The 26,479-nt window shown below is 42.5% G+C and overlaps 1 protein-coding gene across 1 annotated transcript in view; it reads left to right on the top strand.

Annotated features, from left to right (window-relative positions):
* Positions 1-2,842: 2,842 nt before the first annotated feature.
* Positions 2,843-26,479, top strand: part of atxn7l1 (ataxin 7-like 1) — a 33,894-nt gene continuing 10,257 nt past the window's right edge. The window contains exons 1-9 of the mRNA XM_079655691.1: positions 2,843-3,204; positions 5,613-5,726; positions 6,818-7,016; positions 7,216-7,616; positions 17,071-17,153; positions 19,468-19,709; positions 20,175-20,182; positions 23,224-23,390; positions 25,977-26,098. Coding sequence (XP_079511817.1) covers positions 5,711-5,726; positions 6,818-7,016; positions 7,216-7,616; positions 17,071-17,153; positions 19,468-19,709; positions 20,175-20,182; positions 23,224-23,390; positions 25,977-26,098 — 1,238 coding nt within the window. The 5' untranslated portion in view covers positions 2,843-3,204; positions 5,613-5,710. The remainder of the gene's footprint in view (positions 3,205-5,612; positions 5,727-6,817; positions 7,017-7,215; positions 7,617-17,070; positions 17,154-19,467; positions 19,710-20,174; positions 20,183-23,223; positions 23,391-25,976; positions 26,099-26,479) is intronic.

Below are 26,479 nucleotides of genomic sequence, written 5' to 3' on the forward strand. Positions count from 1 at the left end.
TCATCATATACATGTATTGTCATTTTAACTGTGACCTCGAGGTCATACTGTCACATCAACGTCATTCTTAAACATTTTTACACGCTCTGTATCATGACGTGAGAAATTATCCTTCTGCTTTTGAGTGTATTGCCTCGAGGAAGTCAGGATTTCTTTATAATGTTTTATGCATTTCCTCCCATTGTTGCTCATTCCTCATGTTTCTGTAATATCCTCACCAGCGTAGTGCCATTGTCCCCTGCTGGGGGCTCTACTTTTAAATGCTGTCACCCTGCCTTTTTATTCATTGCAACGGCCTTGTATTTGTGTGTATCCATCATGGGATCTGCTTTCATGCTTGACCTGTGCGTCGAATCAGCACAGAGGACACACACACACACACACACACACACACACACACACACACACACACACACACACACACACACACACACACACACACACACACACACGCTGCCTCAGGGGTCAGTGGCTCTGAGTTATCCACGCCGAGTTTGCTGCTCAAGCTTTGGTGTGTGTGTGTGTGTGTGTGTGTTGGAGAGAGCGATCAGAACTTAATCTTGGACCTGTGCTGGATGGATGTTTAATGTATGCCTAATGTTCAGTTCAGAAAGGTTAACATATACCAAGTAGGGATGTCCCGATCACCTTTTTTCGCTTCCGATCATTTGGTTTTGACAATTTGCCAATACCGATTTTTCCCGATCCGATCTTTATGCAATGCATTAAGAGGAAAAAGAGAAAAAAAGCATTCAATTTGTTAATTTTTTAATTTAAATTGGATATTCTATCCAACATGGATATAGCTTCTTTCTTTCACAGCAGCATTGGATCAGTTCAGTAGTGCAGCATTGGATCAAAACAAAATAAAGCTTATCAGTACTCGTTAGCTTACTGCTACAATTAGACACTGCGCCCACTCTGTTGCCAGATTTGAGAGAAATAAGCAACCAGGTCTATGAAAACAAGCCCCAAAGAAGCAACACATACATGATGTTCTGTCATTTGAAACCAAAACTAAGGCCTCAGGATGACTTTAAGACTTGAACATGGTCATTTTTGTTTTGTAAAATTGAATACAAAATTTAAAAAAAGTATTTAAAAAAAATAAAAAAATCCCCATCCCTGATTTTTTTTCTCCCGATTCCGATCTTTTGAAAATCATGTGATCGGATCGGGACATCTCTAATACCGAGTTTGAAACCCCAGAGACTCGCTCCATTTAGTGGATTTGTTTATTTAAGTCTCCTTATAGTAAGGAGAGCTTGTGTATTCTTAGCATAAATGGCCCTGTGGGATATCAAATAAATCCCTCACACTGGAAGTGCTGGCGCCCATGAGCCTGTGAAGAGAACATGTGCAAATAAATTGTTCTTAATGCCTCTGGGTTAACCTCAAAGTTCATTATGGAGAGATATGGTGTTATAAAGATATTTATTCAATTAAAATACATGATTTTAACCAATATTTTAGGCAATGTTAGACAATTATTAAAACATTCTTCACCTTTAAAGAAGCACTGTTATGTTTTGGGGGGTTTCCCCTTCCTGTAATGCGATATATAGGTTTAATGGTTTGCAACGGCTAAAACTCCTGTGGTTACTTCCGTAACATAGTGACATCACTATATAACACTCGCGCTTCTATTGGCAAGGGCTCCAACACATTGTATGTGAATTTTCATCTCTAAGCGGTTGACCAATCACAACAGAGCCGGCCAGCTAACCAATCAGAGCAGACTTGGCTCTGGTTTCAGACAGAGGGTGAAAAGAGGTGCTGCAGCACAGGCAGTATGAGAACAATAAAGAGCTTTTTGAATATTCAAGCATGTTTTTGATTGGACTGATATTCTTGTTTTAGAACGTCAATAATTGTTGACTTTCGGACGCTTTAAAGTGAAACGCAGCCACCACTAGAGTCTACTCATTCAAATAGTATTATACTAATAGCATATTGACATTATTGAGACTGCATAGATGAGCCCAAAATAATCTGTGCAGCATTAAACATTTTGATATAGACTTTGAACTTTATGAATGAAGCTTTGAACTCTTTGGAGCAACCCCGGTAACAACTGATTATTTCATTTGTGTGTGCAAGTCGTGCCTCTGAAACTGTGTGTTTGCATGAATCAGTACTTCATGCCGTGTTCAGATATCTCTGTCTTCCTTCCACTTCTCTCATCTACTACAATATCTCCTCTGGGCTGCTGGTGGCCTGCTGTGTGTGAGCGAGTCGAGTGCATCGATGAAAAGGCTGCCGATGTCTGTCCTCCATTCTAGCTTTTCCCTGTAGTTGTGGGTACATTGAGCTCTCAGGGCTGGTCCAAAAAATATCAGTTTTATTTATTATTTGGGTGTTTGTGCTCCTGTCTGAGTTTGTTGTTGTGGTAAAGTGTGTGTGCTTGGGCTGACGTGTATTCCTTGAGCTCACTTGATGATTATCTTGAGAGTTTTGCCGTTAACCTCAAAAGTTAGTTCTAGTTAGTTTAGTGTACTGGTGGTGTTGCTATTATGTTATCATTATCACGTTACGCTGTGTGTGAACCATTAGCAAAAGTTCTATGAAATTAGAAAGCCAGTTGCCGCTGTCAATTCCTATAATGTTAAATAAAGCTTGATATTATTTTTGTGTATTTAATCGTTTATAGGGGACAATGGACATTAATAAACATTGCTCTATATATATATAGTTAGCTAAGAGGCTATTTTTCATCTGTAGTCCCTGGATGTTACAGTCACAGTAAAAGCAATATTCCAGACTCTTACGTAATTATATCTATGCAACAGAGCAATTGTTTGCAACGTGTCCACGTCATCCCTCTTTTGTGGCAAGGTAATGTTTCTTGATTTAAAAAAACAATATATGTATTAAATGTCATCTTTTTCTCTCACATTTACATAAGAAATACACAAAGTACCAGCATCCATTTACTATTTGCTAATATAATCCTATTTTCCTTGAACTAAGCACATCTAAATATCTATATAGAATATTCCTAGATACTTATCCTAATGTTCTCATATCTGTTTCTCTCTCTCCTGCTCCTCGCTCAATGTAAACAAACCCAGCTGAGCGGAGAGCCTCTGATTCCTCATCATGCAGTGGCTCCACCCACAGGAGTGCTCAGCAGCCAATCAGCAGCCAGCTGGGCTCTGGGCATTGCCATAACGACAGGCAGGCAGGCAGGCAGGCAGGCAGGAGGTAGTAGTAGTGAGGTGCCCTTGTGGTGGAGTGGCTTAGTGACCTTTCCTGGGCTTCCAGACATTTATTGTAAATCGCTACGGTTAGCTTCCAACTTATCACAGGATGAGCTCAGTTCCAAAAGCAACATGTATGAGGCCAAATAAGTTGTTTATTATTCATTAACTAGAGATACAACAATAATAGCTGGGAATGGTTTATTCATTCTCGTTGGCTTACAATTTAACCTGTATATAACTATGTTTTAATTTTACAGCTATAAAACTACAGCTAAGCAAACAAGGCCATAACTTAACTTTTGTATTTAACTTTAAAATAACAGTCACAGGAATCCATAGAAAAACCTGCAACAAAGCTTGAAAAGTAGGTCAAAGTAAAGGGTCTATTTTGTTTGGGCAAAGGGCTCATCTGTGTCATATTTCGTCAGATGTATTATTTATTTACCTTGCCTGTAAAATAAAAAGATCAGAAGGAAAAAACCACACGTACGGTTTACCTAGTGTATAGCTGCAGTACAGCTTAATTTAACTGTTAGGTTGGTGTGTGTGAAACTGTGTGGTTACAAAAAAGTGTGATTTTCAATGTGTGAAATGACGACTGTTGTAGATGCATACCTGCAAATGTGGCGCTGGACTTTGATCCTGTTACTCTGAATACAGCTGGCTCACCAGTAGTCTGCTCGCACTGGCCTATTTACACACCTGCACGCACGCACGCACCCCCACACACACAGACACACAACCATTCTCATATTCTAATAATGCTTCCAAAAAAGTCTTATATCAAAATATTGCACTGAAGTACACAATCTACATAGCATGGAGAAAAACACACACTTTTAGTTCATAAGTTCTTAATTTACGTATACTTCACACACGCACAAACACATTAGAGTTATTCTAATCTATGCCAACGCTAATCTCTCCAATACACACACAGACTTCAGTCACCTGCAGCACACTTCCATGTGCACTCCTGCACGGTGAGCAAACACACACAGTCTGTCTGCTCTTTACTCTCTGCAGCAACAGGCTACTGTTAGCGGGCTACTACTACTACACTCATTAACTGGGTTGGCCAACATTATGACACACACACACACACACACACACACACACACACACACACACACACACTTTTAAACACACACACACACAATCCATAATGCTGATCACTGACTGAAGCGAGACATCAGTGCTATTTGTTCAGGAGTTTGTTTTACACCCTTTCTAAACTGGTACTACTGGTATTTTGTAGCACTTGGCTAGAGGCATGATACCTTTGGGTTAATGTTAGCACTGCATTCAAGGATTGACATTGTGGTTAATGCACTTATTGAGACTTGGAAAAGAAAAACAACACTACTCATATGTCTGTGGGGTAAACAATGAAGCTATAGGGTGAAGACGGTTAGCTTAGCTTAGCACAAAGATAAAAAAAAAACTAAAGGAAACTGCTAGCCTGGCTCTGTTTGAGGGCAAAACGTCCTACCAGAACCTCTAGCTCACTTATTAGCATGTTATGTTTAATTTACTTACTATGTACAACAAGGACCGTTTTAAAATGACACCTTCTTGGGGTTTCCTCCCTACTTTTAGTCTTTGTGCAGAGTGAAGCCAACCTCCTACTGACTCTGGATACATATTTACTCTACAGACATAATCTAACTCTCATTGTACTTGGATTCTCCCTTTCATCAAACATAATAAGGGGGAGAGTTCCATCTGCTTTGTGTCCCGTTTGGCCCTCAGGCGACAAGACAGTTCGATATTCGGTAAAATAGAGGGTTTTGGGGACATTTTTCTCCATCATGGATTGAGGGTTCAGCTGCTAGCTTTTTTTCTGCGCGGTCCAATTTGCACATGTTACTATGGGGAGAGACAGTGCCTTGCTTCTTCACAGTCTTCCTCAGGGATATCCGTGTGGATTTATGTGCTCGGTTAAATTGCTGTTGCTGTATGCACGGATTCAGGCATGTGCTATGTAATTATGAGCATACTGTACGTGTCTATGCACACTAAGGCAGACGCATACTTGGGTTATTTTGTCCGGGAATGTGTTTTTCCAAGGCTAATATTAATGACCCGGGCAGAAATAGCTACCAGGAGATCTTCATAGGGACATTTAGCATATTCTACCTGTGTATTCAGCGTCTCACGCTCTGCTCTGTTTTGCATAGTATCAGCAGACTGGAAATGCAGCCAACCACAAGGGCAGGTCTCATTATTTACCTACTGAGGCAGCTGCTGGATAACAATCACTAACGTAGGGCTGTGCACATGTTGGAGCTAAATGTTACATATCATTTGAAATTCACACTTTTGTCAGCAATGAAAACACTGTTTACCTCACCTCCTTGTGTGTTTATGACGTGTCCCCCCCCCCCCCCCCCCTCTGTCTTTATTCAGGTAGCTGGGGTGTAGTTTCCCTGTGAGACAGTCAGAGAGAGACAGACAGTCCTGGACCACTCCCCCTCATTTCCTCCCCACCCTTCTCCCACAAAGACATGCATAGCAAGAACCGTAAGTGTGAGCTCCTCTCCTCTCCTCTCCTTCTCCCCCCCTACACACCTTGTGATTGATTCCCCTCTTTGCCCCCTTGTTCCTGCACCCTTTCCCCCTGTGTGTTCGGATCAGATCTGGGTCAAAATGAGTTTACAATAGCTGGTTCTTGTTTGAACTTTTGCACAATAACAGATTGGGTGGCACTAATCACACAAGGACACTTCAGATGGTGTCAGGCAGGATGCTAATTAGAGAGTAGAGAGAAGTTCACTCAATTGATTTGTAATCATTTTTTAGTGGCAAGTCTTTGGCACAGATTTGTCTCCTCTGTGTTACAGCAATTCCATCTGGCAGAAATAAAGAAGTTGCCCTACAGGTGCTGATTGGATGCAAATCAGAAGATTTTTTTAAAAGTACCCAGATCCACAGATCTAGCAATACTAGCAATTATTAAACCTTGGCTGTTGGTCATATTTTTATTTTAAGCATCAGTACAGGCCCAGAATATGACACAATCAGTGCCTCCCTGCTGGCGATACATGATCGTGATCAAAGCAGAGTGTGTGTTCCTGTCACACATCTATGTGACCTCACACATTTCTTTGTTAAGAACAGCGTAGAACACATCACCCCACTTCTTAGATCTCTGCACTGGCTACCAGTAGCTTACAGAATCGATTTTAAAATTGTATTGCTAACTTATAAAGCATGAAATAGTTTGGGACCCCAACGTGTGTCTGAAATGCTTCTGTTACGAGCCCCCCAGAGCTGTGAGATCATCGGGGGCTCAGAACCAAACACACTTGTGGAACAAACTTCCAGAAAACCTGAGGTGTCCACCAACGCTGAGTTCTTTTAAGTCGAGGCTAAAAACACGATTTTTTTCAGCTGCTCACCCAGAAGTATTTTAACTTGTTTTAGCACCTACCGTATTTACGATGCTGTTGTTAAAATACTCTGTATCTTTTTATGCATGGTTTTTCTGAATCTGTTATTCGATCGAGTTATTTAGTGTGTTCCTTTCTGTTGCCTTCTTGGAAAGCACTTCGATTTGCCTCTGTGTCTGAACATGTGCAATATAAATAAACGTACCTTACCTTCCCTTCCAGAGAAGCGCCACGGCTCCCCCGCCCCCTCCAGGACCCCCCTGGTCCCCGTGAAGCCAAAAGCACCTGCAGTGACCCCCACTGTGGTGCCAAGTCCCGGGGACACGCTGGCCTTCAGGGTCCCCAAGGAGTACCCTCACTCACGCTTCAGCAAGGCGCCTCTGGCTGTCTACCCACCGAAGGGGGCGCGGAACAAGACATGGTGGGCACATACTTCTTATTTTTACATCCACAATTATTTAGGGGTCTTGTGTCATGGTGCTTATGCTTCTTCAAAAACATTTGGCTTTAGAGCGTTTGAACTTGAGTCCTTATAGTCAGCTAGACAAGTCAACCTGGACTAGACTAAACTCTTTGGTGGAGGGCCGCCCAGGTGCTAACTCCTCTCTTCCCGTCTGCAGTGTGTCCCTCCCGGTGGTGAGCCTGGAGAAGATCCCCTGCCTCAGCCGGGGCGACCCTTCATCACATGTGCGCCTCACCTCCTCCTCCTCTTCCTCCCCCTCACACCTCCCTCCCCCGGCCTCCCAGCGGTCCAACGAGAAGCTCACAAACGGTCGAGGGCCGCCCGCCCCCCGCTCCACCCCCTCTCCATCCTCCTCTGCGGACAGACGGCCCAGTCCGGCTCGCTCTCCTCTGGACAGACGGCTGCCCTCGACCCCCTCTCCTTCCCCTCTGGACCGTAAACCCCCCCCCTCACCGGCCCCTTCCCAACGCTCTGCCGCTCTGCCTGTGACGTCGCTGTTGGAGAAGAAGCAGCAAAATGGGACGAAGACTCCCTCCACGTCGCAAAAAAGACTCTCAGGTCAGTACTTAGAAAAACGCCTCGTTAAATGCTTTTGCTTGGAGTTGCAGTTTTGTTTTACTTTCATACGTATACCTGTAATATTCCAAGTTTCTTTGCACCTTAACTTTTCTGATGAATGTGTGTAATGCGATCTAAACTTCCAGCTGGTTTGTCATCTAGATTTCTTGACCTTGAGTCACAAAACTGACTCTTTAAATGTTGCTTTCAATCTTTTATTTCAGTTACAAGCTGATACCAAAAGATATCGGACACAAAAAGAAATCATAATAAAAACCACAAAACAAAAACGACGGCTTTTAAAGGCAAACTCTGCTATAAGAGTTAAATATTTCTGACTTGAATTAAACTTTTAGGGTTTATATCAGTGTTTCTGCCAGACCAGGGCTGAGAGGGCGACCACCCGGAGAGCGGGGGGGGGGGGGGGGGGGGGGGGGGCGGGCTTGAATTTATAATTGAGCCGTCCCTTATAGATACCATCTCTGTACGTTAGTGAGACGGATGATTTGGCTCTGCTCTCTTAAAGCGCCGGCTGTTCCCCCCCCGCTCATCACGTCCAAATCACGCACGTTCCGTGTTGTCCTGTAGCAGGCACCGCCGATGTCGGGGAAACGATCTTCAATACTCCGAAAAGAACCCCACCAGACCCCTTTGCCCCTCCCACAGAGGGATGTCCTTGTCCTTTTTCCTTTTCGTCATTTCAAGCGATAAAAACTCTCGATCTTCTCTCGAATTATTAATATTTTTGGACCCCGGCGGCTCGAGTTCAGGGCGTTCTGTTTCTGGCGGAAACGTTGGTTTATATGCTTTCACAAACTCACAGCAGGGGGGTTACACCGTGTGTTTTGGAAAGGGTTAGATGCCTTCCTTAAGTATTAACGGCTTTTTTTTCTTCTCATTTTGACTCAAAAATGTCCTTTTTAAAGCACATCTCGTGTTCATCAAGTAAACGTGTGTATCAATGAAGTTAAAACACTTTTGATGGATGCTTCAGTTCTTCGCTGTCATGTTTCTCCTCACCTTCCCTCTTCCCTCTGTCGCTGTGCTCCTGTGATGTACACCCTCTAATTCACTCCCGCTGCCAAAAAGCTGCTCGTGTTCTTGAGAGCTTTCCCCCACCTCCTGCGCCTCTATATCTTTCTTTCATCGTCTCACTCTCCACCTCCCGCCTCGACCACATTTTTTCTCCTTTCACACACTCGTTTCTCACTCGTCGTCTTCTGCTGCTTTTCTGTTTGGTTTCACTTTCTCATCTCCTTCAGCCTGGCGTCTCACCACCATACTTCCTCTCTCTCTCTCTTGTTCCTTCTCAAGTGTTTGTAAACCTGTTAGCGAGCAGCATGCAAGTTTGTTTACGTCTGAGTGTTTGTTCCTGCAAATTAGCAGTCCGTCAACCCGCATGCATCGGAGTTGTCGCAGAGAGATTACAGGGATTATAGCAAAGGCCAGCACTAGATTACACTGACAGTGAAACGTTCAAGATACCCTGCTGACTGGAGGCTGTCGATAGTTAGTGTCGGGCTACAAAGGTCTACCAAAAGCTGTTGGTATCAGCATAAAAAACTCACAAAACAACATAGTGATATTAATTGTAGTGATATTAAAATTGGAGTTAATTTAGAAGCTTTTAATGCTTTAATTTCGTTTTGTATTTTGAGTCTGTCACTCTTGTATTCAGCTATTTGTACGATATCTTCACTGCTGAAAGAAAAGGACATAAAGTCAATGAAACAATCAACGTGTTTTAAAGAGGACATATTAGGCGCTTTCACACCGCAGTACTTTTCCCACAAAGGTTCATGAGAACTCTTTAGTTCTCATGAACTAAGTACAGATCGCGTTCACACCGGAATAAGTCCCTGAGGGTGGATTAGGCAAATGAAGCCGCTGACGTCACTTCTTCTTCTTCTGCTTTGAGTTTACTGGCAGGCCGCAAACAATTTCACCGCATATACTGCCCCCCGAAGTCCCTGGCCGGAAGTCCTCGGAGTTGGGGACTCCCAGCAGCTTCTACTGAAGCCTTCCGAGTAAATCGCCAGAACGCCGACACCTCCTCATCTCCACCGCTCCCATGTTTTCTTTTGTGTTGCCATAAGTTAGTCTCTCTGCGTTTCTGCGCTGGGCTAATGCTAATGCTAATAATGCTAATGCGAGGATAATAAAATGGCGGCTTCACAACACTTTTTGGGAGTTTTACGGGGTGTGGTTTGCATTCCGCCCAGCCAATCAGACACAGGAACCTTTTTCTCCCACGAAAGTCCCTGCTCTCTAGCAGAGACGGAAAAAGGGGTGAAAAGGTTCTCATGAACTCATTTTAGTTCTAGCTCTTTTTGGTGTGAACGCGACATTTCGGAACTATATCGGAACTAAAGTGGGAAAAGTACTGCGGTGTGAACGCGGTTATTATCCTCATTTTCAGGTTCATATTGTGTACCTTTGTGTGGGAGAGAAACTCCCTCTCGGGAACTTTAGGATTTTAGCCCTTGAAGACCATTTACATTCACAAAAACCCAAACTTCAGGAAAGGGAAAACTCCAAAAAGCAAAGTATGGCCCCCTTTAATCAATGATTTGGTTCAAACATGTTCAAAATGAGTTGGTTGTAAACACTTGGTAAAGCTACTTCATGGATCAACTTTGACCTGCCTTACATATCACGGTGCGGTTTAGTTTTGATCAGATTTGATTGACAGACAATCCACTGAATCCTTCACATGGATCACAATCTATTTTGGGAAATAACCAAAACTCCATCTTTAACTTTGGCAGAAAATAGTGTTCATGACTGAGAAAATCCATTGTAAGAATGTTCCATAATAATCTTACTTTGACTTCTGTAACCTCTGAGGATTTTCTAAACATGTTTCAATCAGGAGAGACGGTTTTGATGTAAGAATACATATTTATTGCAAAGATACACAAATGAATGTAATGGTGATTTTGGCGATTAGGCCCCGTTGTGCAGGAAGTATCATTCGGGAGGGTAGAACCGATCCGATGAAACCCCCCGGGGTCTAGAACCTGGTGGTGGTGAATAGATGGTTGGGTTCGGTCTGAAGGGGAGGGGCTTAGCTTGACCCTGGATTCAGAGGGACAGGTGGGGAAAAGGGCTGGAGGAGGGTTGCGTCAAGTCACCTGAAATGACAGCTGACAGAGGGGAGAGCAGACTTAAAAGGTTTGGCAGAGCACTATGATAGGCTCTTGGGAATAGAGCGACGTGATTGGTTAAGCTGGAGAGTGACGCCCCCGATCACTTATTGAGAGGAGAGAGAGTAGTTACGTAGGAATAGTGAATAGACGGTCTTCCTGGTTGAACTTACGCTGAGCTTCATTTGTCTTAGAAAGAGTCAATAAACACCAGAGAAGTTTGCTTTAAACTGACAACAGTCCTAAAGTTAAGGGCTACATTTCATCATCAAAGTGCGTTTTCTGTTCATTAATAATAATAATAATAATAATAATAATAAATGATATTTATATAGCGCCTTTCAAGGGACCCAAGGTTGCTGTACATGGTGGACAAACAAAACAATCAACGGGCAAACCAACAAAATAAATAAAGGAAGCCGGGGGACCAGAAAAGGGCTAGGGCCCGAAGGCCTGGGTGAACAGGTGTGTTTTTAATGATGATTTGAAGATGTCCAGGGAGGCAGCATTACGGATCTCGGCAGGGATTGCATTCCAGAGGGTGGGGGCCGCAACACTGAAAGCCCTGTCACCAACAGTTCGGAGGCGAGAGCGGGGGATGGAGAGCAGGCCCGTGTCTGAGGACCGCAGACTCCAAGAAGGGGTGAAGGGATGGAGGAGGTCCGATAAGTTCTGGGGGGCGAGGGTATGAAGGGACTTGTAGGTGAGGAGGAGTGTTTTGTATTGAATCCGGGACTTGACCGGCAGCCAGTGGAGGTGTATGAGGGTGGGGGTGATATGGTGCTATTGCCTGGTGTGGGTGAGAAGCCAGGCGGCAGAGTTCTGGACGTATTGGAGCCTATCCAGGGTTTTGCTGGGAACCCCGGACAGGACTCCATTGCAATAGTCCAGACGGGATGTGATGAAGGTGTGTACAAGAGTTTCTGCCACAGAGTCAGAGAGTGAAGGCCGGATTCTGGCTCTGTTTTTTAGGTGGTAGACATTAAAGAGCTTCCTGTGTCTGTCCGTCACTGTTGACTCCTGTCCGGCTGCCAGTACGTCCTGTCACAAACCGTTCGTCACAGCTTGCGGGTTCTGTGCACTTCACACTAAAAAGCAAAGAGTGTCTCTGAGTAAATATGTATCTATGTCCTTCAGTTTTGTCTGTAAGCGATCATCTGGTCCACTGAACACTCTGCGGGTGCATTGCTGACGACTCCAAGAATCTCAGTGTGAAGTTGTTTGGATGAGCGGTTATGAGAAAGCTGTAAGCAGCAAAACCGGAGGCCAAGGATTTCCTACAGGGTCGTTTTTCACTGGCTCTAGTCTGTTTGAATTTGCGGTGGAAAACGACAATTAAAATCACTAGGACTAGGAAAAAGTCTTAGATCATTTGAATAAACAAAGGAAAATGTGAATTCAATCAATCAATCAATCAATCAATCAATCAATCAATCTATGTTTCTTTATATAGCCCAATATCACAAATGTTACATTTGTCTCAGTGGTCTTCACAGTTTGTACAGAATATCAGTATGACTAGGGAGGGGTATCGTTAAGGTTTTAACGGTACTACTACTTTTATCGATACCGCTTATCGGTCCGATCTTTTAACGTTTCTTTTGGAGAGAAAAAATAAGGTAAGCTAACTAAACAAATTGTGAACAAAACTAACATTTCTTTTCATTTAAATTAAATACATAATATTTCACATCAAAAGAAACAACAGTGTTTTAACAAATCGTATTAAATAATCTGACAGAACTGTAAACAGATATATTTGTAACTAAATTCCACATTTAGATATTTAGTTGCTTATAATTAAAGAAACTACGCCTATTATTTGCTTCCTTTTAAATATTTATTACAGTTACATCAAGTTGAACCATTTTCTTGTTTTCCAACTGATGTATTTTTATTAATCTTTACGTTCTTTAAGACAACTTTTGAATGTAATCTGTACTTTCAAAGAAAAGTCTCATTACCTTATTATTTATTAAGTTTTATGCTGATACTGTTGGTATCAGCATAAAAAACTCACAAAACAACATAGTGATATTAATTGTAGTGATATTAAAATTGAAGTTCATTTAGAAGCTTTTAATGCTTTAATTTCGTTTTGTATTTTGATTCTGTCACTCTTGTATTCAGCTATTTGTACGATATCTTCACTGCTGAAAAAAAAGGACTAAAAAGTCAATTGAAACAATCAACGTGTTTTAAAGAGGACATATTAGGCGCTTTCACACCGCAGTACTTTTCCCACAAAGGTTCATGAGAACATAGCTCATCAGAACTCTTTAGTTCTGATGAACTAAGTACAGATCGCGTTCACACCGGAATAAGTCCCTGGGGGTGGATTAGGCAAATGAAGCCGCTGACGTCACTTCTTCTTCTTCTGCTTTGGGTTTACTGGCAGGCCGCAAACAATTTCACGGCATATACTTCCCCCCGAAGTCCCCGGCCGGAAGACCCCGGAAGTCCCCGGAGTTAGGGACCTTCCGAGTAAATCGCCAGAACGCCGACACCTCCTCATCTCTACCGCTCCCATGTTTTCTTTTGTGTTGCCATAAGTTAGTCTTTCTGCGTTTGTGCGCGGGGCTAATGCTAATGCTAATAATGCTAATGCGAGGATAATAAAATGGCGGCTTCACAACACTTTTTGGGAGTTTTACGGGCCATGGTTTGCATTCCGCCCAGCCAATCAGACACAGGAACCTTTTTCTCCCACGAAAGTCCCTGCTCTCTAGCAGAGACGGAAAAGGGGGTAAAAAGGTTCTCATGAACTAATTTTAGTTCTAGCTCTTTTTGGTGTGAATGCGACATTTCGGAACTATATCGGAACTAAAGTGGGAAAAGTACTGCGGTGTGAACGCGGCTATTATCCTCATTTTCAGGTTCATATTGTGTACCTTTGTGTGGGAGAGAAACTCCCTCTAGGGAACTTTAGGATTTTAGCCATTGAAGACCATTTACATGCACAAAAACCCAAACTTCAGGAAAGGGAAAACTCCAAAAAGCAAAATATGGCCCCCTTTAATCAATGATTTGGTTCAAACATGTTCAAAATGAGTTGGTTGTAAACACTGTGTGAAGCTACTTCATGGATCAACTTTGACCTGCCTTACATATCACAGTGCGGTTTAGTTTTGATCAGATTTGATTGACAGACAATCCACTGAATCCTGCACATGGATCACAATCTATTTTGGGAAATAACCAAAACTCCATCTTTAACTTTGGCAGAAAATAGTGTTCATGACTGAGAAAATCCATTGTAAGAATGTTCCATAATAATCTTACTTTGACTTCTGTAACCTCTGAGGATTTTCTAAACATTTTCCAATCAGGAGAGACGGTTTTGATGTAAGAATATATATTTATTGTATTGAGATACACAAATGAATGTAATGGTGATTTTGGCGATTAGGCCCCGTTGTGCAGGAAGTATCATTCGGGAGGGTAGAACCGATCCGATGAAACCCCCCGGGGTCTAGAACCTGATGGTGGTGAATAGATGGTTGGGTTCGGTCTGAAGGGGAGGGGCTTAGCTTGACCCTGGATTCAGAGGGACAGGTGGTGAAAAGGGCTGGAGGAGGGTTGTGTCGAGTCACCTGAAATGACAGCTGACAGAGGGGGGAGAGCAGACTTAAAAGGTTTGGCAGAGCGCTATGATAGGCTCTTGGAAATAGAGCGACGTGATTGGTTAAGCTGGAGAGTGACGCCCCCGATCACTTATTGAGAGGAGAGAGAGTAGTTACGTAGGAATAGTGAATAGACGGTCTTCCTGGTTGAACTTACGCTGAGCTTCATTTGTCTTAGAAAGAGTCAATAAACACCAGAGAAGTTTGCGTTAAACTGACAACAGTCCTAAAGTTAAGGGCTACATTTCATCATCAAAGTGCGTTTTCTGTTCATTAATATTAATAATAATAATAATAATAAATTATATTTATATAGCGCCTTTTAAGGGACCCAAGGTTGCTGTACATGGTGGACAAACAAAACAATCAACGGGCAAACCAACAAAATAAATAAAGGAAGCCGGGGGACCAGAAAAGGGCTAGGGCCCGAAGGCCAGGGTGAACAGGTGTGTTTTTAATGATGATTTGAAGATGTCCAGGGAGGCAGCATTACGGATCTCGGCAGGGATTGCATTCCAGAGGGTGGGGGCCGCAACACTGAACGCCCTGTCAGCAACAGTTCGGAGGCGAGAGCGGGGGATGGTGAGCAGGCCCGTGTCTGAGGACCGCAGACTCCGAGAAGGGGTGTAGGGATGGAGGAGGTCCGATAAGTACTGGGGGGCGAGGGTATGGAGGGACTTGTGTACGTACTGAATCCGGGACTTGATTGGCAGCCAGTGGAGGTGGATGAGGGTGGGGGTGATATGGTGCCATGGCTTGGTGCGGGTGAGAAGCCTGGCTGCAGAGTTCTGGTCGTATTGGAGCCTGTCCAGGGTTTTGCTGGGAACCCCGGACAGGACTCCATTGCAATAGTCCAGACGGGATGTGATGAAGGCGTGTACGAGAGTTTCTGCCACAGAGTCAGAGAGTGAAGGCCGGATTCTGGCAATGTTTTTTAGGTGGTAGACATTAAAGAGCTTCCTGTGTCTGTCCGTCACTGTTGACTCCTGTCCGGCTGCCAGTACGTCCTGTCACAAACCGTTCGTCACAGCTTGCGGGTTCTGTGCACTTCACACTAAAAAGCAAAGAGTGTCTCTGAATAAATATGGATCTATGTCCTTCAGTTTTATCCGTAAGCGATCATCTGGTCCACTGAACACTCTGCGGGTGCATTGCTGACGACTCCAAGAATCTCAGTGTGAAGTTGTTTGGATGAGCGTTTTTTGAGAAAGCAGCAAAACTGGAGGCCAAGGATTTCCTACAGGGTCGTTTTTCACTGGCTCTAGTCTGTTTGAATTTGCGGTAGAAAACGACAATTAAAATCACAGAGACTAGGACTAGGAAAAAGTCTTAGATCATTTGAATAAACAAATGAAAATGTGAATTCAATCAATCAATCAATCAATGTTTCTTTATATAGACCAATATCTCATGTGTTACATTTGTCTCAGTGGTCTTCACAGTTTGTACAGAATATCAGTATGACAATACGACACCCTCTGTCCTTAGACCTTCACGTCGTACAAGGAAAAACTTCCAGAGAGAAACCCCACAGTTTAAAGGGGGACATGGGAGAAACCTCAGGGAGAGCAACAGAGGAGGGATCCCTCTCCCAGGACGGACAGACGTGCAATAGATGCCGTGTGTAAATCGAAGAGATAATACATTTACAACATAGGTAGACCAAATGTTTGGAAATGCTTGTGTCTATAATAAGAAGATGAATCCATGAGGATGTCAACAATCCTGTGGGAGCCATCAGGGAAGTAGTTGATGGGAGTCAGACAGGAAGAAGTAAGGTGTCCCCCGACAGTCTAAGCCTATAGCAGCAAAACCAGGGGCTGAATCTAATCAGCCCTAACTATAAGCTTTATCAAAAAGGAAGGTCTTATTGACAAATTTTTCAGGAGAGACTAATTGAAGCACTCGGTACAGTGAGGCTCCTACTGCCAGATCATGTGATTTGATTCTGGAAAGAGGGAGACAAGAAATGACTCAATGATGGCTTTTAGTAAAGACATGGTATTTGTTTAGCTTGTTCCTGTAATGACCTGCTTCTTTTACCAGATAAATGATCATTTCACAATGTTTCAATTTTCTAAAGACGCTCATAACCTGTAGTTTATGCACACTTGAGGAAGTAGTGAGCAAAGATGGATGATTGTATACGCCTAAGCTCTGACCTATCCCAGCCTTTCTGGTATCAATATGTTAACAACAAAAACATCGAATTTCAAATGTTTTTTTAAGTTAATCACATATCAGATAATATATTAGAATTGCAAACATGTTGATTTGTTATCCTCTGATGTTGTCTCAGCTTGTGTTCTTCCTTATTGCCGAATGCAAACGTCTTTTCAAGGTGCATCCTGCCATCTGCTGCATCGCAATATGTAGATTCGCTGCTTAATCAGACAGTCAACGTTTTTTCGTGTCGTTTTTTACCTGCAATAATTGAATAATATCGTCACTTAAATAATATTTTAAGATTGTCAAGTTCTTCAGGTTTTTTTTGGCCTGTATTCAAAGTTTGCCCGAACCTGAGAGGCTTGAGGGCAACAGAGGAAGCACGGACAACTACAATCCGTTTTCCTGTCTTTTATATTCAGTTCAACAGTTTTCCTAAGATACTTAAAAAATATATATTCAGAAGACAAAATAAATGTTAGTAACATTCAAATGAAATGATGTGTGTGTGTTTTACAGGCAGAGTTTTTGATCCTAACAAACACTGTGGAGTCCAGGATCCTGAGACTAAGCGACCCTGCACCCGGTCTCTCACCTGCAAGGTAACACACACGCACACACATATATACACATTAGTGTTGTCACGATACCAACATTTTGGTTTCGATACCAAGTCAAGAATTCCGATTCTTTTTCGAAAAAAAAAAAAAAAAAAAGGGAAACAGTCTTAAATGTAATTATTGTGCTTTATTTCACACCAGAACCATAACACAAACTTTTAAACAATGAGAACAATAAATAAAATAAACGACTAGAATTTGTATTAAATACAATTAAGCATCATCTATAAACTACTTTTTGTTTTTCGCTTCTGGAGTTTTTTTTGTCAACAAGCCGTGCAGCCATGCTTCTCGCTTTCTCACATGCTCTCGCAGCTAGCGCGTGCACGAGAGAGGGGAGGGGCTTAGAGCGTGCTTGAGAGGGGAGGGGCTTAGAGCGTGCTTGAGAGGGGAGGGACTGCAGGCACGGCTGCAGTGCAGGGAGTGGAAGCAGAGCGCTGAACACACACGGCTCTTATTAAAACTGCGCTTTCTCACCAGAGTACTTTCACCCCGTCATCCTTAAAGTACCGATACAAATGAAACGGAGGAATCGTAACGTTTTTAACGGCAGGGCATCGCGGTCCCTTTCAAGTATCGGTGCAACACTACTATAAATACACATTTCTGACTGCTTCCTGTCTAAGACCATGTGACCAGGAAAAAAGCTTTGTTTATTTATGACGGTAAAAATATTAAAGGGTCTACTATCATCCCTTCTCCATTTGGACCCCCCCCCCCCCCACACACACACACACACACAGATATGACCCTGTCAGTGTCTCAGTTAATTCAGGGTGCTGAGGCCTAACAGGGCCCACACTCCCCCTGATGTGTTAATTATAGATGTCGGATGAGGCTACAACATCTTCCAGCTATAAAACACTCTTTTTACGGCCCTTTTAATTACTCCTAGCGAGCAAGCAAGCTCGACTAATCACTTTAAACGGGTTATTAAGTCATTAGAGGTGTGTCGGGGTAGTGTGAGGATATCTTCTCTCAGAGTGGCTGCTGAGAATAATCACGTTTTCTTAATTGTTGTTTGTATTTTATCGTTGCCGTCTTTATTTACACTTAGATCACAATTCAACGAAAGGGACCTATTTCCCAAAAGAGTCTTTATGTTGACATGATCGTTTGATATATTTTATGAACCTTCCAAAGCTTAAGTGGTGTTCCCCAAAAGGATTGTAAGTTTAACTGCTCTTACAAATGATTTTAGATTAGGGAGTTACTCCTATGAGGCTAGGAGGGTCTTAAATCTGTCTTAAAAGGAAACGTTGGTTCAACCGGGACTATCATTTCCTGTGTTTTGTGTCAAATGGAGACAAATACAAATGTCTCATATCTCTGGGATTAATCAGATGTATTTGCAATTAAAAAAAAACAGTAAGAAAATGTTTTTTTGCTAATTTGAGTTTTTTCCCTAAATGTACTTCTTTAATCTCAGAGAGTATCTTATTTTTTGGTCGATTTGTCTTTTTTCCCTTATTCACGAATGTAATCTCAAATAATATCCAAGTAGTTTATGTACATTTTTGAATTATAGGTCCATTATTAAGCGAAAGAGACCGTAGCAGGCAAAATGGAAAATACGGTCCAGGTGAAAAATATAGAAGTTTCCCTTTTTAAGAAGCTTCTGGGCTTCATCTTTCAGAGTGTCAGACTTCATACCAAGAATTCAGATTTCATGTTATGTCTTTATTACAAGATCACACGTGTATTTGTTTTATCTCTCCCCTAAAAACTATCAAACACTAGTAACTGATTAATCATGATCGATTGACAGCACAAAAAAAACACCTGTTACCGTTTGATCTCAGATTAAATGTGTTTTTAAAGGTATATTTCTCCCGAGCAGCTGCTAAATGAATCAAAGATTGTTATTTGGAATATTTCTGAAGGTATTAGATGCACTTGTTAGGTCATTTCAAGACGCCTCAATATTATCTTAGAGTGAGTACAGGAACACAAATGTCTTCCAAAAGCAAAGAAACTACCCGTTTAAACCAGTATGTCACCGTCCACACACACGTCCTTCGGAGCACCGCTGGAAAACCAAATGTTTGTTAGCTGGTTGCTTTCCAAATTAGTTGGAAGGGCGGACAGGCTCGCCACGCACCGACCGTATTTACCCGAGCTAGTCCTGTGTGACATGGGCAACAGCATGGTGAGGAGATTATGGAAAGAGCCATGATACGAGCCCCTCAGATCAGTTTCTTTCATTACCAAAGTCTCCGTGGAAATAAGGTGAAATCTGTTGTCAGTGTTTATTAAACACCAGGTATGAAAAGAACCTGTGTGTGTGTGTCCACAGACTCACTCCCTCACGCACCGCAGAGCCGTCTCAGGCCGAGGGAAACACTTTGACGTCCTGCTGGCCGAACACAAGGGGCGGGCCAAGCTTACCCAGGGAGCGAAGGAGAAGGACGCATCGCAGGGAAGGAAGGAAGGAAGCGTCACGCCACAGGACACCGCATCTCCCAGCAGGCCGCACTGCACTAACGGACGCACGCTGTCCATGCTGAAGCTGCGGCTGGCTAACGCACACATACCCAGGTACGATGTTCACACACATGCACGTGTAGACATCAAATCAAAAAACATGCTTACAAAGTAAAATATTTCCGAGCTGAAACTGTAGTTGACGCTAAACTTCAGATATATTTGTAACTAAATTCCACATTTAGATATTTAGTTGCTTATAATTAAAAAAACTAAGCCTATTATTTGCTTCCTTTTAAATATTTATTACAGTTGCATCCAGTTGAACCATTTTCTTGTTTTCCAACTGATGTATTTTTATTAATCTTTACGTTCTTTAAGACAACTTTTTAATGTAATCTGTACTTTTAAAGAAAAGTCTCATTACCTTATTATTTATTACGTTTTATTTACGTTTTAGCTGACAGTTATTTAATATATCCTACTCAAATATGACTTTGATTTCCTTTTTCACATCACTGCTGGAATTGTACTGGGCCTGAAATGTGAAATCCTAGTCAGTTAGTTTCTTCCCACCAGGGGATGCTGTAAACAACAGTGTGAGAAAAACAACAATATTATCTTCTCATGTGAAAGTGTGACAAGAAACTCATTTCCTCTTTCTCTACACATAACATGAAGAAGAGGAAGTTCATTTGATCACTGCAGAAAAGATTGAAGAATGACTTTAAAGGTCCCGTGTCATGGCCATTTCTACAGATCATAATTGCATTGTTGAGGTCTACTAGAATAGATTTACATTGTTCAATGTTCCAAACTCACATTGGTTTCTCATACAGCGTCTCTGTATAGTATGTGTATTCACTCTCTGTCCTAAACGGCTTGTTGGAGCTCCTGCTCTGATTGGTCAGCTCACCCACTCTGTTCTGATGAGTCCACCACCGTTACAGCGGAACATCAGTGATTATGTTTTACAATGGCGTTCAGTGTTTCCCATAGGATGGATTCATAGCAGCGGTGCTAAGGCACGTGGGCCCAGCATAATGTGCGTGGAATTGTTTAGTGTGTGCGAAGTGCGCCCCGCCAACTTGTTTCTATGTGTCAGCACAAGAAAGGCTCTTGAGGCCTAGTACCAGGGCCGGTTCTAGACAATTTGCTGCCCTCGGCGAGATTTTAGGCGAGATTTTATATATAAAGAATAAATGAAAAATCTCTACAAAAGACAAATACACTGCAAAAACAGAAACGTATTGACATAGGTAATAGACGTCAAAATGGCTTCAAATGTATTCAGTATTGTATGAACATGTTTGAATTGGGGGGTGGACGTCACATCCTCTAGGGGGGTCAAGATTTTTTTTTTTACATTTTACAGTAAAATGCTTCAATCTGGCGCACTTTGAGCACACACTTACTAGAGACCTGATCTAGGGGGCACAACTCTAAAACGCCCATATGAAAAAGATCGGTTTACATTTTAATAATCAAATAAGTATATGAACATAACCAATAACCTACCATAGCCAATAACAAATAAATGTAGCTTATTTTATTTTTGTTGTTCATTCATATCTTATTTTACCTAGTTAACATTCATTTATGCATATTTTTGTATCTCTCCAAATTTAAACGATATTTTTGGTTTACTGTCCTATAGTATACATTGGAATGATTTCAAACCTGTTTTTATTTATCCTAATAATTATAAAGGAGTGCCTTGGAAATATGTTTACATAATTTGTGGTAAAAACGTTTGAGACCCACTGAGATAACTTAGACTAAAATTAACTATCTAAACACTCAGAGTCCTTTACCTCACTGAGCCTCTCAGTCTGACAGGAGAGCTCTCCTCCACCCTGGTTGTAGAAACATCTTCTTCTTATATCCGTTAGCGCAGCTAGCACCAGATTCTAATAACAACAGCGCCGGTACCGGTGCGCCCTCTCTCTCTCTCTCTCTCTCCCTTGCTCGCTCTCTCGCTACCACGCTCGCACTTTGGCTGTGAGCTGCGGGCGCCTGATAAGCCAACATCCCCCACTTTCATCACTTACAGCGCCCACCGTACAGGGCAAATTAAACGTGTAACCGGGATGAAAAGGGTGTTACATTTACTTAATTATGAATGTTGTTACATCAAGGCCGAACATTTGGATGAGCGCCAACGGTCAAAAAATTGTTTTCCCTCCCAGAGCTACCAGCGCAGCACCCTCCAGGTCTGGCGCCCTAGGCGATCGCCTGTGTCGCCTATGCCATTAACACAAATGATACAAATCCACATAACAAACAATCAAAAATGAAAAAGGGTCACTTATTATTATTTGAAGAAAAAAACCTGGCTGGCGCACCCTAGCATCGGCGCTCATATTTCAGCACCTCCTCTAGGGGGGTCTTCACCTCCTCTAGGGGGGTCCGGGGGGATGCTCCCCCGGGAAGATTTTTTTTTAAATATTGAAGTTGAAAGCATCAATCTGGTTCACTTTGAGAGCAACATGAACTATGGATACATCTCTCAACATCCAGATGAAACACAACGTAAACAGATTTTCTTTTTCTTTATGGATATTTTACAAATCACTCCCATTTTAAACTGTATTCTTGTTTTACTGCCATATAGTATTTCATACCTGTTTTTCATTTATTCTCTTATTGTTTGTATAACTATAATGATCATATGAAGGTGTGCCAAGGAAATAATCTTTTGAATAATTTGTGACCAAACCGTTTGAGATAACTTGGAATAAAGTGAACTATCTAAACACTCAGAGTCCTTTAGCTCACCTGAGCCTCTCAGTCTGAGAGGGGAAGACTCTCCTCCAGCTTGTTGTGGAAACAGCTCCTTATGTCCGTTAGTGCAGCTAGCTAACCAGATGCTAACATCACGGTCCCCGCTAGCACCGGTCCCTCTCTCCCTCTCTCCCTCTCTCTCTCTCTCTCTCTCACTAAATGCGCTATTGCCACATACACACAGAGCCGAGCTTGAAGGACACAAGCACACGTGTATTTCCATGCATGCATCCTCTGATTGGTCTGGTGTCTTGCCTCTGTTGCATTCACTGAACACGGGAAATTGCAGTCCTGCCGTCCTCTCTTGTGTCATGATGAGGTTCACGTAAAGCACGGTTAATGTATTATATTATTGAGGTGTCTCAAATATACGTCAATCAAGTGGCACCTGCTAACGAGGTGGTGGATGATAGGTTTACATCTAAAAACGTATTTTTCAAACATTATGTAATTTTTTTTTTCTTTTGTTACTTTTTTTTTTAACGGTCCGCCATCTACCCGCACCACACGACCGGTCGATCGCGATCGACTGGTTGGAGACCACTGCCCTACAGGGTTTGTGACGGGTAATAGCCAGAAAAGCATGACATGGGATCTTTAACACACTGTTAGTTCATTAGTGTTTATTTCTTTTCCTTTTTTCACTCAAACTCTTTTCTGCCAAATCACTTTTTCAGTTTGCATCCAACAATTTCTTGTCTTTCACTTCCTTCCAATTAAATGTTTGCTTCTCCACCCTTATTATAAAATTGCTCTCTTTTCCTTTTTCCTCGGTCTCCCCCTCAATTATCTCCCCCATACGATACGATAATAACCATATTTATTCTCACATGTTCCCCCCTAGGGTCCCAGGCTCCACCTCCAGCCCTCTGCCACCGCCCCCCCCCCCCACAGACGTCCCCCCTCAGGGACGGCGGGCGTCTCTCGAGTGATGAGGGTGACGCGGAGACCCCAGAGGACGGAGACAGATCTGCCTCTCACTCCTCCCATCGCCACCCACAGCCTTTACGGGTAAATAATATCACTCCTAATGCTGCACCAACACACATGGTTATAGTCAATAACATTGGGGCATTAAATATCTTAATTGTCGGCAATGTCTACAATTATTACCCCACAGTCTGCTATACTTTTGTCGTTTTCAGGCCCATGTTTTTGCTTTTATCAACGTTTGTACGCTATTTTGGTTGAGCAGTTTAAAAAGCGGCCATGATGGTAATGTGACTTTTTTTAGTTTTTATAAGCAAAACGCTGATACTGATGATAATAATAATGATAATATGAATTCATTCTATTTAGAGGCGCCTTTCAAAGCACCTGAGGACATCTTACAATTCATAAAATATTTTAAAGTAATTCACATTCAAGTTCCTTGCTCTCCTTGCTGTCAGATTGTACGTGAGGATATCTCAAAGCGGTTGTCCAATCACAACCGTCCAGCTAACCAATCAGAGCAGACTAGGCCTCTGGTTTCAGACAGAGGGTGAAAAGAGGTGCTGCAGTGAAGAATTAAGAGCTTTTTGAACATTAAAGCATGGAGACATGTCACAGTAGAGACACTAAATACTGATATGAACCTGATAGGAGCAGAATAGGGCCCCTTTAAAGATTCAGTGATTCTGTCATATTGTCCTGATGAGTAGATGGCATGTGTTAAGTGTATTGGTGTAGAGCAGGGGTCTCCAACCTTTTTTAGGATCAGTGCTACTTTCAAAAAATAAAACAAGTCGGGGGCTACTTTTACTCCTTTTTTTTTTTTTTTTTTGCAGTGCATATATTTAGCACATTTTAACATTATGATATGCTACCTTTAACCTTTGTGTGCTGTTTGGATCTGTGGGACCCGTTTTCAGTGTTTACTAAAAGAACATGTATTCAATTTAATTATTTTAACCTGCTTTATTTTGGGGGGGGGGTCCTCACATCCTCTCGGGGGGTCCGGGGGCATGCACCCCCTGGATGAGTTTTGTTTAAATGTTGAAGTGAAATGCATCAATCTGGTGCACTTTGAGCACAAAATGAATGTATGGATACAGCTCTCAACACTCAGATGAAAGGGAGCTGTATACTTTTCAATGATCCAAACATCTTTAGAATATGATCACAACCAATAACAAATATTTTCAACTTATCTTATGTTACCTAGTTAGTATTCTTTCTTTCTATTTATGCATATTTTAATAATCACTCCCCTTTTAAACTGTTTTTTTTTACTGTCCCATAGTAGCCTACAAATTGGAATGATTTCTTGATTTATTTTTTTACAACACATTAAATAGATGAAGGTGTGTCTGTCTCTCTCTCTTTCTCTCTCTTTCTCTCTCTCTCTCTCTCTCTCTCTCTCTCTCTCTCTCTCTCTCTCTCTCTCTCTCTCTCTGTCTCTGGCCGTTTCTCAATCGCGAGGATGCTTGCTTGGTAGCACATGTCTTCCGAGTCACTTCCTTCAGAAGCGAGGCAAGAATCCTTTCTGGCATTCGGAAAACGAAGAGTGGAACAGGCTAGCAAGTGTGCAGGTGTGCGTCATATGAGAGGCCCCGCCTTACATTTTACTCCACAGATTTGGGGAAATTGGTCTGTGCGCAAAGCATTGTGGGGATTTGAAGGACGCAAAGTCTACCCATGTGCAGCCTCGAAATTACCCCGAAACCAAGGACGCGGCCTCTGTGGAATTCCAAGTATGCTGGAGATTGGAACAGTCCTTCGGCGGCACTCGATGACGTAGCATCCTTGAAATATTGGCTTGGAAGCCAGTTTCCTCGAGATTGAGAAACGGCCTCGATCTCTGTCTCTCTCTGTCTCGCTCGCTCGCTCACAGAGGCTGTGTGCTCCTCCGTGGCGATGACGGCTTGCGTTAAAAAATTATAATAAACATATTTGTAAAGTGGGGGGACACAAACGGGATTTTGAAAAGTGGGGGGGGACATGAGGAGGTATGTGGGTTGTGCGTTGGTGTTGGGATCAGGGGAGCACAGGTTCAAAACCCACTGCAGTCAGCATGTCGTTGTGTCCCTGAGACACTTCACCCCAAATGTCTCCTGTGGGGATTGTCCACAGTATTGAGTATGTAAGTCTCTTTGGATAAAAGCGTCTAACATGTAATGAGGACATGTCCCCCCTGTCCCCAGTGAAAATTACGCCATGCGGTGCCGCTCCACATTGCTTTTCTTCCCGACTTCAACGCTGGTCCCGCAAATCAAGCAAGAACGTGATTGGTCGATATTCATTGTGGGGTGGGGGGAGGAGGGGTGTTGATAGATAGAGTTGTAGTAAGTAGATAGAGTTCGCTGGGATGGAGGTTTCGTTTATGCATAGGGTAGATTCCTTTAGTTACATTTCCTTTTTTGTTTTGTGTATTTTTTACATTTTGGATTTGCTTGGCGAGCTATTTTTAGAACATGCCCCGCGGGTGACTCACGTGTTATAAGTCTTCATTTAGTATCTTTCCACCGCCTCTCTTGGTCATCTGTTCTTTTTCGCTTCCTTCTACCCACCTCTTCATTCCTTCCTCTTCCTCTCTACTCCCTGTTTTTCTCTGCATGCTCTTATCTTCCCCGCTTCTTACCCATCCTAATACCCTCCCTCTCTGTCTCCCTGCAGTACTGCGTGTTCAGCAGCAGGCTCATGGGACGGGGTCACTACGTGTTCGACAGGCGATGGGACCGCATGAGGCTGGCGCTGCAGAATAGCGTGGAGAAACACCTCAACGCACATATGTGGAGGTGAGCGTTACAGGAACGTTAATATCGATTGTTCAGAGATTTGATATTGAGTCAGGGCGGAGCTCAACGCAGAAAATATATCGAGGCCATGATTTATACATTTTTACTCATTAGAAAAATGGTGTTGCCTGAATTTAAACTTTTGGATATTAATGATCGTATTCCTGTTTTGTTTTCTTACTTTATATTTTTTACATGTTGGAAATACTCAAATCCGATCCATATATATTTATGCTATGCTGACGGTGCTTGCTTTGGTTATTCAGCTTTACTTAGTTTGGGAGGATTAACAAAACATGTTGACAACAGTTCTATTGTTATTGGTTATCGCTCTGCCTGGATTTGTCTTATTTACCAAATATAAATATTGTGTAAGATAAC

The sequence above is a fragment of the Notothenia rossii genome (assembly GCF_949606895.1).
Source record: "Notothenia rossii genome assembly, chromosome: 10".
Lineage (NCBI taxonomy): Eukaryota > Metazoa > Chordata > Actinopteri > Perciformes > Nototheniidae > Notothenia > Notothenia rossii.